The sequence below is a fragment of the Caloenas nicobarica genome, chromosome 2, assembly GCF_036013445.1.
Source record: "Caloenas nicobarica isolate bCalNic1 chromosome 2, bCalNic1.hap1, whole genome shotgun sequence".
Lineage (NCBI taxonomy): Eukaryota > Metazoa > Chordata > Aves > Columbiformes > Columbidae > Caloenas > Caloenas nicobarica.
This window is the reverse complement of record NC_088246.1, coordinates 50082147-50096847: the sequence shown is the minus strand read 5'-3', so window position 1 is coordinate 50096847 and position 14701 is coordinate 50082147. Positions and strand designations below refer to the sequence as shown.

The following is a 14701-nucleotide window of genomic DNA, read 5'->3' as shown; positions in this document are numbered from 1 at the left end:
ATATGTTTAATTTAGATAGTGTAATTCATTTGGTGACCTTCAGTGAATAATATGTAAATTGTAGAGGGATTGAGGCATGTTAAATTTGCAAATCAAAGTACTGCTCAGAAATGTTATCAGATTTCCAGGTATTAAGTCTATGAACTCCATTAGTTGTTCAAAAATAGGTAGCCAGTGGATATATACCAAATGAAAAATTTAAAAAAATAAAATCTGTACCACCATGAGGTTTAAACTGAGCAGTCCACTTTTGGGAATGTTATAACATGCCCACAAGAACAAATGTTGTCTGGTTATATACAATCTATCCAAGGTAGCTGCTGTAAAGGCTGGTGTAGATTCATGGTTTTAATTAAGCTGTTAGCAAAATTTAGACATAACAGAACTTCATAATAACAAAAAGAGAAACCTTATTTATTTTCCTGAGAACATAAAGCCCCAAGATTTTATGTATCTCCTACTTAGGAAAATTTTTTTTGTAATATAGGTAATTATAAATAAATTTTATTCAGTTCTTGTTTTACAGGGAACAAACTCATTGTAAAGGATCATAATAATAAAAAACCCCTGTTTAAACTGACTCCACTTAAAGTAAGAATGCTTTTTTTTTACCCAGAGAAAACAAACACACTTGGCATACAGTTGATTACAGCATATTATCATACACACACTTTAAGCTACCTTGCAGTAAAATGAACTTTTAAGTCAATATCATCCACCCACCTGCTAAAGCTGCATGAGAAGGTTTCTCCTTAAAGTTGAAAACAGTATGTTGTGAGGGGGATGGGGAAGGGGATGCCCAGCTGCTTGGGGCGCTGTGCAGCTCTGCCCAACAGCCAATGTTCTGGGGACCCTACAATGAGTTTACAAGACTGGACCATCAACACATAGGGCCTATGAGAAAGATGGGGACAGACTTTTTAGTAGCGCCTGTCGCAATAGGGCAAGTGATAATGGTTTCAAACTAAAAGAGGGGAGATTCAGGTTAGACATGAGGAAGAAATTTTTACAGTGAGGGTGGTAAAACACTGGCACAGGTTGCCCAGAGAGGTGGTAGATGCCCCATCCCTGGAAATATTCAAGACTAGACTGGATGGGGCTCTGAGCAACCTGATCTAGTTGAGGATGTCCCTGCCCATTACAGGGGGTTGGACTAGATGACATTTGAAGGTCCCTTCCAACCCCAATCATTCTATGATTCCATGATTTTTTTTTTTTTCTAAATGCAATTTGTGTTTTATGGTTTCGCCTGGGTCTTTTGCCAGCTCTGAGATTGTCTAAATATGTGTACAGTTCTCTGCATGATTTAAGCAACATGGGTGATTTACGCAGTGCACGAACCAGGGAAATGCTCCTGCATGATGGTGAGATTAATCTGTGCTGATGAAGTGCCCTGGATGGTGGAGCTACTGCAGGGTTCCCAAAAGGCTGCTCAGGGCCTTTGCCACAGAAGCATGTGAGGATCAGCACACCTGATGCACTGTGGGGTCTGGGAAGGGCTGGCAGATGCTTCGTTAATACAGTATCCCAGAGCTAAATGACTGTCCGGACCTGTCACATGGCAGACCTGTGGGGAACCTCCGGTGCCACCAACATGCCAAGGTAGGACAGCAGGGAAAGCTTGCGGGAAGGTGAGGATGAACTGCAGGGAAGGTGCAGCTGGGAGGACTTGTGTGAGCTGAGGAGGTGGGCCAGTAGAAGTGGGAGACAGTAACCCAGCCTTTCAGTCCCCTCCTTTCTGGGTATCACTTTGTAGGTGGCTGTGTAAAAAAAATCAGATATAATTACATAGCATGACAATGGCATGTTCTTGTTGGAAAGGTGCCAGTGTTTTCATTTTAAGTAGGGTGCATGCTCTGTAATTACTTGTGAATACTCTTCATCAGTTATGTGAGCCATACAGTAGAGTAGATGGCTTTTGGTGACCCCTGAAAAATAGAGAGAAGGCTCTGACTAGATACCACTTACATTTTTTTTTTTTTCGCTATTTGGAATACATTTATGTTACAGCTTGCTTGAAAACAGAGGGCCAAGATGAGCCCTCACAACAGTGGCATGCAAACCCCTTGGACTGAGTTTGGTCCCATCAGTATGTGATTGCTGAAGCTGAAGTGCCAATCCAAAATATGTGTGCTGCTCAACAGCAGAGAGGTGCAGTCTCTTTCCAGTCGGTGTCTATCTGCTCACGGTGTTTGGGGCTTGTGGGGAACCTCTGATTTCCTCGGCACATGTCCCAGCATGGCTTTGGAGGACATTGCCCATGCTAGATGTACTCTGGTTTGGACAGGACCTGCATCTCCAGCCCTCCATCACTCCTCTCCCGGAATGTTCCCCCCAGCCTTCGTGTTCTTCTTTCCCTAAAGAAAATAAGGAATGATCAGAATTAAAACAGGTGAAAATGGGGGCTGTGTTTATGTATTCCCTCCCTTCTTAGGGGGTAGTCAGAGTGACAGTAAAGGAGTGATACTCGAAAGGGGGGCAGAGGCGGTTGCTGAAGAGGCAGTAGATGAGGGGGTTGATGGCACTGTTCAGGGCTGGCAGGTTCTGAATGATCACGGATGCATAGAAACGCTCTTTGGTCTCAGGGAGTATGTTGAAGTTGTCCAGGATATCAAAGAGAAAGTAAGGGCTCCAGCAGAGAACAAATGCTGGAAGAGAGAGAGAGAGGAAGAGCTTGACATTTGGTAGTTTAGCAATTTAGGGAGATAATCACACGTGCATAGAGAGACTGTCATAACACATAAATATTTTTTCATGCAAAACAGTAACTCTCCCTATTCAGGGTCTTATTTAAGCGACTAGTTATTAGATTGTGCTTTTATTTGTCTTTATTTTTATTTTAATGCCCATAAAATATATTATGCGTGCTCCTCTAAGTGTTTAGAGTGCTCCCTCTAGACATATTGAGGCACTTTTGAACACTGCACAACACATAAAGGGTAAATAGGTAGCCAGTTAAAGCATCATATGTTATAGTGAAGTGCTCTTTTAATGGTCCCCTGAGTGAGCAGCCAATCTAAATGTACGCATCACCAAAGTGCCGCTCCATGACAGCGCCGCCTGTCACAGCCACCTATTAAAAAGGGCTCATAGGCACCCAGGAGCACGGAATAACACCCTTTCACACCACATCACGGCAGGCCAACATGTCATTTGGCATACTGTTCGGAGGTGCTGTGTATATGGAGTATGCAGGAAGAATCTCTAATTCCTCTACTGTAATTTGAGAGGTGAATTTAGGGAAGGGAAGACTGCATTGTTCATAGCCCCTGTTTTTTTTTCAGAGGTGGTAGAAATAAAAAGGCCACAGGTTTACCTTTATTTGCAGACATAGGGAATTAATCTGTCCCTCACAAATTTTTATGTCATCTCCTTTCGCAAAAGCTTCTGATTAAAGATTTACATACAAACACTGGAACAGGCAGTTCACTCAACTAACCCTTGAGTATATACAGGTGCCTGTGAAATCAGACACACAATCTCTCCCTGAGTCTAATGAGACAGCAAAGTGACCCCAGGCTTGCTTTCTTGTTACAATAATCAGTATTTCTTAGTTGGCAGTTAGCTGAGCACTCACTGAATGTGCAAGGAAGAGGTAAACTCCTGTCCTGTTTTCTAGAGTAACCAAACCATCAGTGTCTATGCACAGATACCAGCAAAATAGCAGTATGCACTGTCAGTGTATAGATAATAGTGCTGACTATACAGAACTTTAAGTGGCTTTGAAGAAATCCATGAATGTTAGGTGCCTTCATCTGCATGTCAAGAGGTGCTGGATGCCTAATATTATCAAGGTCCTTTGAAATACTGAGCATCCAGGTGAGCTCTTGACATCTGATGGTGTTGTGATAGCAGTCGTTTCTGACAAAAGCTCTCTCTGATTGCCACACGGAAAAGTTCAGACACAGAGAAGCTGTTCTTGAACTTCTGAAACACATGAATGACACCAGCCTCTCTCATGTCTGCAGGCGCTACTGCTAAACAGTGAGCTAAGCACATCAGCAGTAGCTATTATCACAATATCATCCAATCTGAATTTTTGTAGTGTTGGAAGGAGAAGTGATTTCTTTTTCAGTGGTAGGGGGATGGCTGTCAGCACTTGGGAGTAAATAGCTTCAGTTGCCTTCCTGCCGGTCTCTGGCAGCTAATCACAAGCCCTGTGGTGATGCTGCCTTTATTTATTGAGATAAAATTTCAGCCTTCTACTTCCGTCAGGATAATATAATCTCCCCAGGAGATGTAGGACACCTGCACTGAGTCATCTGCTGCCTAATTGGGAAAGGAGAGCTTGTTCTTCCCACCTCAGCAGACAACACACTTCTGACATCAAATTCAGTTGCTCTGCATCCCTCACCTCTCCTTCCTCTCCCTTGTACCACCCCAGCAGCTAACATGGCATATGTAGTCTCTAAGCCTAAAAGACAACTCAGTTGCCAAGTCTTTTGGCAGCCCAGATGGGAAGGAGATGACCCCTTCCATTGTTCCTTTTAGGTAATGTCCCTCTTTACTCTCTGTATGTGAGAGCCTGTCTTTCATTTGAGGCACATGTCAGATACCTAAAATAGGAGCCTATCAGTCAGAGGAGAGGGGATGACAAGGTCAGAAGGCAAGTCAGGGAATCTAAGTAAAGCTCCTTCTCTGAGCCATCTACTGCACTTTATCTGCTAATAACAGAGGGAGCTGAGGAAGACCAGCTTCCCAACATCAGCATCCTTCCCAGCTACCAGCTGGGGGGCTTCTCACTTACCAAGGATAATTACAATGCTGTACTTGATCGCTTTCACTTTTGCCCTGGATATGAACCCACGACTGGTGTAGCCAGCAGAGGTTTTGTCACCTGAGGAAAGAACAGTTCAGCTTGTAAAAGAGGAAGGATACTGCATGGATGTGTCAGCGCACCCCTCTGCAGGCAGGACAATGATATGTAGCCCATCCTTCCCTAATGCCAGGCAGGCGCTCAATAGTTCCTGAAAACTGGACACTTGCAAACCTGCTCAAGTTGGACACTTAAAACCTGAGCCATCCAAAATCAAAAGGGGAAATGTAAGCAGAAGAGATATTTCTGAAGCTTTGTGGCAGCTGGGTATTCCTGATCCTTGACACTTAGTCAAGAAAATCACTGCCTATGTGCCCACCTGAGTCAGTCTAATAAAAAACATGTGCCAACACAGGTACAAAAATGTGACCAGAGTGATGTTATAGGAGTCATTTTCTGAAAGGAACTGGCAGCTATATTTAAGAAAAGAGAAAAGACAACCTGGCGAAACAGACTACCTTTTCGCTTTTACCTGCTTTTCACTCAGGAGGATTTTAAAAATCTACATACTCCATTCCCTTAACCTCTCACTCTTTTTGATGCTTTGGGTAATCAGTCATGCATTTTACCCTCTGTGTTGACTCAGTAATGAGATACGAAATGCTGTTATACTAGCTTTTCAGAAATGAAGTGTGGCTTGAATTGAGAAGCAATTTCTATTCAGTCTCACACCAAGGCTGGTTGATCTCATTTCCTCTGAAGCCACACTAATGTCTCTGAGGATCAAATTCCATATTTGAATAACAGTTCCAACATGACTGGAATAATATGCCTGATTTCATTATTAGTGTCAATTTGCTGTTCATGTTACTGGGTCAGAATAATTAGGTTCACCATAGTGAATAGACAAGAAGGTCATTTTTTATGAAAACATCCTTAAACTCTTGTAGTCCAAACTTAGGACTGGAATTTTGATTAATGTAATTGGAAGTAACTGTGTACACAACTTCTTGTACCTCTTATAACAACAGAATATTGAGGCTATGTAATTTGTAAAGAAAAAATAGAAATAAATTTAATATGGTCTTGTTATCAGTGAAACATCCTGTGTGGAAGCTTGAAATTAGTCCATATATAGACTACTGGAAATCACTTGGTGACTTATAGAGCAGAATACGCCTCCTGAATGAAGAGAATGACATTTTTTCCAAGACTAGTTAATATTTATCATGTCTTGAAGGCAGGATCATTAGAAACCAGTCCTGCTCAAGCTTTTCAAAGGAATAAATCTTAGATTATAGTTGACAGATGTCAGATTATGACATAAGGATACCTAAATATGTGCAACATCACATTAGGGCACTTCCTTCTCTGCCAGACATGATCCATGCTCTTCCTTCGGGCAAGCACTAGCAATCTGGTCCCCGTGGTTTGATGTGTTTCCACTCACCACTTGGCTGCACTAACTGGTTGTGTGCTCTTACAGTTGTAAAACATATTAGCATAAATGAACATACTTTTCTTCATAACTAATAGCAAAGGCAGCTGACAAGTGAGGATACTGAAACGATTTGTACTCTTTGCCAAAGTAGCTCAGAACAGTCCAAAAATGTTTATGGTTTTGGGTTGGAAATCTTAGCTCATTTTATGGATTTCTGTAGCCAGGAATTTCTGAGCTTGACCAAAATCCAGATGTGCAAGGGCATGTGAAAGCACAGCAAAAGTGTTATCGAAGTATATGCTAGAAAAAATTACTCCGGAAATGGGCAAAGTTCTTGGAATAGGGATTCTAATTTCTAGAACAAGGATTTTTTACTTTTAAATTATTTTCTCACAGATGTTTTCTATCCTTTCTCTAAAGGCGACTTAGTGTCAAAGGAAAGAAGGTAAATAATATAGAAAAGAGTTATGAATGAACAATTACAGAAACCCCATTTCCACCACAGTGATAGAAGCCCAACACAATACTGTGTGTCCAGGTATTCCTGGATTTGGGGGGACCTGCCAGATTCAAATCATGAGACTGGAGATGTGTGTGCTGACACTCACCAGGGCAGCTGGATATGATGACAGCCTGAGCTTTGCTCTTCATCCAGATGGTTCGAATCACGATTGAGTATATGATGCTACAGAACAGAAAGAGTCATTGGTATTATGAGGCAGGGTAAATTTAACTGACATGCCAGTCATTCATGCTCTATGAACACACGTTTATGTGTAAGGAGCTCGTAGAGACCACGGGACTGCGTAAGAATAAGAACGATAATGATGACAACAACAATGATAAAATATGACTCTCCTATGATACTTTTCAGAAGCAGATATGAAGAGTTTTCACTGTGGAAGTCAGTGTCATCCTGGCTTTGCAGATGTCAAATCGGAGGCACAGAGGAATGCAATGATTTGTCCAAGATCTCATAAACAAGAGCTCATTGGACATTTTGAGCTAGCCAAGGTGAAATTTGCCTGGGTACCAGTCCCAGGACACTAGCCCTGAAATGGGGGAAGCAAAGGGAGGGACCTGGTTTTGCTGCGTGTATATTTCTGTTTTGATGTTACTTGGTGTTTTGGTGTTGCTTTGGTGTTGACCCCAGACAGTGCTACAGGCTCGGGGAAGAGTGGCTGGAAATCTGGCTGGTGGAAAAGGATCTGGGGACGTTGATTGACAGCCAGCTGAATATGAGGCAGCAGTGGCCAAAAAGCCCAACAGCATCCTGGCTTGTATCAGGAATAGTGTGGCCAGCAGGACTAGAGAAGTGATTGTGCCACTGTACTCAGCACTGGTGAGGCCCCACCTTGAACCCTGTGTTTGGTTTTGGGCCCTTCATCATAAGAAGGACATTGAGGTGCTGGAGAGAGTTCAGAGAAGCATGATGAAGCTGGTGAAGGGTCTGGAGCACCAGTCTGATGAGGAGTGGTTGAGGGAACTGAGGCTGTTTAGCCTGGAGAAAAGGAGGCTGAGGGGAGATCTTGTTGCTGTCTACAACTACCTGAGAGGAGGTTGTAGCATGGAGGGTGTTGGTCTCTTCTCCCAAGTAGCAAGTGATAGGACAAGAGGAAATGGCCTCAAATTGTGCCAGGGAAGGTTCAGATTGGATATTAGGAAAAAATTCTTCATGGAAAGGGTTGTCAGGCTTTGGAACAGGCTGCCCAGGGAAGTGGTGGAATCACCATCCCTGGAAGTGTTTAAAAGGCTTTTAGACAAGGTTCTTAGGTACATGGTTTAGTGCTAGAGCTAGGTGATGGTTGAACTCAACGATCCTGAGGGTCTCTTCCAACTGAAATGATTCTAGGATTCTACTTTGTGAGTATGAAGCTGACAAATAAAATGATACCATGGGGAATTTGATAGGGGCAGGATCCATGAGAAATGCAGTTAAATACCACGGTGCTTCCTTTCAGGTATGAAGGTCCTGAGATGGAAATTGAAGAGGATGGAAGTGTCAGGGTAGATGAGAAGAGTTAGATGTTTCAAAACTAAGTCCAGCACAATTTGCATGTTTAGAGGGCAATATATATATGCTTTTAATGGGAAAGCTGAAAAGTGCCCTAATCCACAATGACCTTGGATAGTTATGACCTTTCCCTAGGTGATAACAAATCTGGAATTCTATTTATTTAACATAGAATGGGAAAAAATAATTCCTTCAAGATGAAAAGCTGTTTGAACCCACATCCTGGATAAGGATGTTACTTTTTCAGCAATTTACATCAAAAAATAACAAGGCCTTGCTCTGTCTGTCTTTTCTCCTGCAAGCATGCATAACGTGCAGCTAAAATCACTAAGCAACAGCATACTTTTGACTGGTGTTTTCCTTTTTAGTCTGCTGAGGAAGACAAAAATATTTCAGCTAATGCAGTCAGGTTGCCGTATTTTCCTGATGTAAAAACCGAGCATCGTAATAGAAGTCATCGTGTGCTCTTTGCAATACACTGCAGTATTACAGGGGGCCTGCAGCAGCCTGATCATTAATTGCCATAAACTTTAGTGATGACTCTTGAAAAAGGCACAACTCGGGAGATTATTTCAGAGTGTTTTCTAGAGATAAAAATGTGTCTTGTTATCATGTGGTTTATTTTTATTATCAGAAAAGGCACTATTCTTATGAGGGCTTTCAGACTGATATATGAGCCTTTTCTACAGCACCCTAAATTCCTAGACACGCTTACAAAGGCAGTATTTGTGTGCCTCAGAGGTTTCTTTTGTGTGGAAGTTTGAGCCATCTGGTTTCCAGGCTCAATAGGTGAGAGCTGGAAATTCAACGTACAGTCTGGGTTGTGCAGCAGAGCAGTAATGTACTTGCCCAGTGAGTGTTTTGAACGCATCTGCCATGGACTCCATCTTGCCCTCCTTAATCTCTTCAAAGGTCCAGCATGGCTCCCAGCTGACTTGAACATTTTCCTTTTATCTCCCGGCTTTTCAAGAGCCTGTTTATTTATCAGCTGGTGCACTTGAGAGTTTCTTTGTGCTTTTTACTGACAATGGTGGAAAATGGATGTATCATTTTTCCTTTGATTGTTCTAGTGAATAAGAATGTATTATAATGATAATTGTTGTCAAGAAAATTTCTATCCAGCTTCTAAAAGTCCTGTTTCAATTTTTTCTTTTTTCTTTTTTTCCCTAGCCTGCTAGCTCTAGCCTGACCTTTTTATTTGCAGTTGAAACAATATCCCCTCTGATGCCGACCTGCCTGTGTCCAGCAGGACAGGTTCAATATTGCCTGAGCATCAGCTCTAAGGAGCTTAACTCCACAGTCAAACTACTCAGACTCCCTACTTCCAGCCAGCTGCCCCAAAGACTGAATTATGAAGTTGGGCTCCTCACTTGATTTCTGTCTGCCCCCAGAAACTCTGCGCTCCTGTCTGCGAAGTCTGGTAGGAGCATCCCTTTCCCTGGATGAAGTTATAGCTCTGTCTTCTTCATGCGCCAGCTGAGGGAGGTGAAGTCAGGCCCAGGAATACACTTGACATTTTACATATGAGGTTTCATGCTGTTCCGTTTGAATCCTTAATTTTTAGAAGGCCAGGGGAAAGTTTAATTCCTGGTTTAATCCAGTGGCTTCTAAAGTGCTGCCAACATAATAGATTGTCCTGATGTTTTTGCATCTGTTCAACAATCCTTCATTTCTCTATAGCTGGATCTACTGGAGCTTTGTTTATTGGGAGGGGACCAGAGTTGGTGTAAAGCTGCTCTGGGTGGGTGCTCAGACAAGAGGAGCCACTTGTCATGCCAGGTACACTTCTCAGCAACTGTTTTGCCAACCACAATTATGCCTTTATGCATCCTTCTCTGGAACTCCAGATCTTATTAGTGCTTAATCTTTCCTTTTTCCCCAAACTATACTGGCCTGGAGCTAAAAACCTGGAGTTTCCAGAAATGTGTCACCCAAAGCTTAAGGTCGTGAGAGGCATCTCTGTGTGTGTATGTTTCAAGCCACAATAAATAGAGAGTACTTTTGGAACAGAAGCTGCATTTTTCTTACAAGGGAAAAGCAGATTTTTTTTCAGAATGCTTTTGTAGCTTCTTTCTTTCTGTAAAAGGTGGCTGGAGAAGGATGTGGCAGTTGGTGACATCTCGAAGGGTGGGAAGAGATTCCCACCTGGTGGAAAATGAAGGGGCTGATGAGCCAAGAATAGCAAGGGACAGATGACAACTGGTATTCAGCTGGACAGGAGGGTGTTCGGCAATGGTCTGCACCATTCTGACTGTATCGTCATCTCTGTTTCCATCCTCTTGACATCAAGCTGCTCAGTCTTCACTGCCAAGATGTAAAAGCAAACTGTACACATGTGCATGGCAAGCCTATTGTTGTCACAAACCTCATATTCCAGTACACGTAGCATGCCTGCATGCTGCTAGCTTTTATCGCCTCTAAAAGCACCAGGAAATGTGATGTATAGTTCATTAGGTCCAGATGTTGCCAGGTTTCTTTGTGTCTGTAAATGCATAGCGCACTGGGCTGTCAACCCTCACTGGGGATTCTCGGGGGCTCTGTAAATATGTGCTGTAGTTATTTTAACGCATACCATGATATTATAATATTATGTAGGTTGTTGTGGCCCATTATTTCCAGGTGAAGAAAGAGAAGAAAGAGGTCAGGTGGAGTAGTCAAACCTGGACGGAAAATAATTCAAAGCTTTTTGAGAAGGAACTGCTCAGGCTGTGAAGACCACAGGATAAAAAGTGCATGCTGTTAATCTGAAAATACAGTGATTTTTCTAGCCCTGATAAGATGCATATCTTGGGACGTGGCAGGAAAATACAAGAATATGGTTCAAACTACGAATGTATTTCAGCAAATTGAATTCATGGCATGTCTAAAAGCAATTTACCTTCATCCAAATCCTGAATGACTAAGATGCATGTTCATTGTAGCATGTTATCAGTTAATGGTGTTGTTTAATATGACCTCATTGATAATTACAGCATTCTTTGTCAAAGTAAATAACTAACTTGGGGTTAGTCATACAAATGCTACTGTGAACAGTCCCACTCCATCTTTCATTCATAAATCACTTTTGTTTTGTAAAATAAAATGTCTTCTGGTAAAGCCATGTAGTGATATTAACAATTGTAAGAGTTATTGATCTGCCTACTCTTTAAACACAGATTTTTTTAAAAAATAAATGATTCCATTATGTTGGCGTCCCACCCAGCCTCAGTATTTACCAGTAAAATGAGCCTTTACACTTAAGCTCCCTGCTAATTGCTTGTATTTATCATCCAGCAATGCCTATTGTTCCTTGTACTTTATTTGTGTAAAGTGATGCAGCTGCGTTATGTTTTATGGTAGCTAATTTACAGTACTATTTATCCAAAGACAAAAGGTATATGTAACTTCATCTGAACAAATCATTGTAGGCATGTGTAATGGGTAAGTGAGAATAGACAGGCAGATATTAGAACATACGTTCAAGATCTAAGCTTTTTTATTTAGAAATGGAAATTGCAGGGAAAAATGATTGTGCTCACTGAATTAAGCTCAAAAATTACCTTTGTTATTTTTATTAATGGTATTTTTCTTCCCTTTTTTTGATCTAATTTAGACAAATACTTTTTATTTAATCTTTTTTTTTATTTAATTGCAATGCCTTGGTTTTAGTTCCGTATTTTTCCTTTTAACTGGTTCTGTTTTTTCTCTTCTAATTATTTTTCTGCTGCTCCACAGCAAATGTTCTCTTTGGAGCTTTGATTTTAAACAGCAGATGGATCTTTTTTCCTCTGTACTTCAAGAGGAATTTTGCAATTTTTTTAACCTGAATTTGGAATTATATTAGACAAATGTCAATGTATTATGTTTACCAGGTTAAAATACAGAAAACATATTTGGCAATAATGAATAACAGCTAAAAAGACTCTGAATTTCTGGATACCCAAGTGCCAGAATATAATTATGGTTTGGCACAGAGTAGTGATACAGAACAGAAACCCAGTCGCTCTCCTGTCTCCCCATCACAGGACCTGAGGGACCCAGGTGCAAATATGTTCAGGAAAGAAGTCTGCAATCTTTATTTGACCCATATTTAACCTCAGTTCAGTCATGCCCCAGAGATGTTCAGCTGTCACAGATACCGTTCGAGCTTTGCTTGGCATATCTTGGCTTAGGAGAAATGGCTTTGGTTACAGATCATGACACTTGTCTCAGAATAGGAGAGAACTAATTACTGCAGGTTGCCTAACTAATTTTTCTGGGGTTTGGTAGGTTGACAATATCAACAGCAGAAAAAGTGATAGATTAGTCTAAATTAGAAGAAAGAACAGGCCAAATTTTTTAGCGCTGTAGAGAAGAACTTGATGCAGGATCTGTGGCTCTCCCTGACCAACATTGAGATAGTGGGGAGAAGTGAAGCTTTTATATGAAAAGAACAAATATTCTCCCCTTTTCTCAGCTCTCAAAGATAAGCACACACTTGGGTTAAAAATCTAATCACAGCCCTTCATTCTCCTTTCATTATTCAGGTCTTGTTCATTTGTATTACAATCAGAAAAAAGGCTTGCCACAAAAACACAAGAAGCTGTTTGGTAACTGATTGCTGATTCTCCAGTTGTGCAGAAGTGGTGGGAACAGACCTCCCAAGTGTTTAAATCTTTCAGGGCTGTTGCAGTTTTGTTCATAGATTGCCTTTTTATATATATATATATATGTGTGTGTATATATATATATATAAAAAAGATGTTTTCTTCTTGTTTTTTTTTTCTTGAAATCTATAGGGTTTGCTCACACATCAGTGGAAGGGTTTTCCAGGTTGAGCATAAGGTTATCAGATAAATAATTCATTCCACAGGCTGTGGTGTTATGAATAACACAACATCTGTGAGTTAGTTGAGGGCTGTGTCAGGAACATAGGAAATCAGCTCTGCTGAGAGAGCTGAGGGATGGATGAGAAAAGCTTTAAAAGATGATGGAACCTGGACTGTAGCAAGTGAAAACCGCTCAGCCAAAGCAGCATATCTAGTGGGGAATTAAGTCCTGCACCTGAAAAGTAAAATTTTATCCTTTGTATGCACTTCGCATGAACTGCGCCAGAAAAAGTGCTGTCATCAGTGAACTGCTTTGCTCTAGAGGTTAGGTTTTCAGCAGATTCAGGCAGCAGAACTAATTAAGAATTAACTCCGCCAGCCAATGTTCTACGTTGTGTCAGGCACATGCCATGCAACTGAATCAGAGTGCTTCAGCAGAGAAAATAAAGTAGCTGCACAAACAAAATGAATTATTACAGAAAAGGTCTTATTCTTTCTTTGCATACACGCTGCCTCAGTTCCTCAGTAAGTGTGGCATGCGCCTTGACTTCTGGTTTATTCATATTTCCAGCTTCTTAGATACTAATCCTTGACTTTTCAGTCACACATTTATGGAGTGTCTTTCCTTTGATGTGTCGTGGCCTTTAATAGCATCTGCAGCGGAAGGCCATTCAATTTAAAAAGTCACGAAAATTCTTTCATTTACTAAATAACACCTCTCATTTTTATAATTAATCTTTTGACAGAGTAACACATAATCACATTGTACGTGATCTCTCTCACTCACCCTTCTGAAACAGCATCTTGTTTGTCATCAAACCTGGCATGAGTCTGAAAGTATTTGATGGAACAAAACTTCTGCAGAGAAATCAAGTCCCTGCAGACACTAACAGCCATTCCTGCCGTCCTTTAGCTGCAAACTGCTTACCAGAGTATTTATCTGCTGCAGCCACATTAGGTGGATTAGCTTCAAACTCCTGGACTGCCAAGAAATTTTAAAGAAATAGATGTCACTCCTCAAGGCTACGTTGACAGATGTTTTACAGATGCATCAGCTGGGAAGTTTCAACCTTCAGTTGTACGCTTGAAACTTGAAAAAGTTCTAAAAAAAATAGCCAGTTCTTTCTAAACTGCGTGGCATTTGTTCATAATGTCTCTGCTGACCTTGCTCTGATGGTAATCCTCTTTTTATGTGGTTTCAGACAATCTTCTCTATTCTGAGGAAAACAGTTTCACTGACAACTAGAAACAAATGGGCACACAAAAAAAATCCTTCCCTGGCTCATCTCCCTTCCCTCCTCCCAGTGCCTGATACCACTTAGGATCTGTCAAGAATTTGATTTCAGCTGACAAGGACATGGGAGCATTTGTGTTAGTGCACACTGAAACCAGGAACGTGTTTGGGCAGGCAATGGGGACCGCTCTACCCCATGGCTCCAAGGCCAGTGTTTCAAGTTCCTGTCCTGCCATAAACTTCTTGTGTGAAAGTCACTTAAGGTTAAAGCCACAAAAAAATTTAGGACGCTTAATTCATGTCTCAGCTGTCAGGGCAATCTCATGAAATGCCAGTTTCACTGCCTTTCCCTTTCCCTTGTGTCTCCATCACCTTCTTGCTTCTGGGGATTTACTGTAAAGCCAGTCTCAGAGCTGATCTGGTTTGAATATCTTCCTTTGGCAGGGAGCGGGGGAGCATAATGTCAGCA

The 14701-nt window shown here is 41.4% G+C and overlaps 1 protein-coding gene across 1 annotated transcript in view; it reads right to left on the bottom strand.

Annotated features, from left to right (window-relative positions):
* Window positions 1-2263: 2263 nt before the first annotated feature.
* NPSR1 (neuropeptide S receptor 1) overlaps window positions 2264-14701 on the bottom strand; it is a 61617-nt gene continuing 49179 nt past the window's right edge. The window contains exons 6-9 of the mRNA XM_065629515.1: window positions 6806-6882; window positions 4748-4837; window positions 2468-2648; window positions 2264-2357 (exon numbers count right to left, since the gene is read on the bottom strand). Of these exons, the coding sequence (XP_065485587.1) occupies window positions 2264-2357; window positions 2468-2648; window positions 4748-4837; window positions 6806-6882 (442 nt within the window). The remainder of the gene's footprint in view (window positions 2358-2467; window positions 2649-4747; window positions 4838-6805; window positions 6883-14701) is intronic.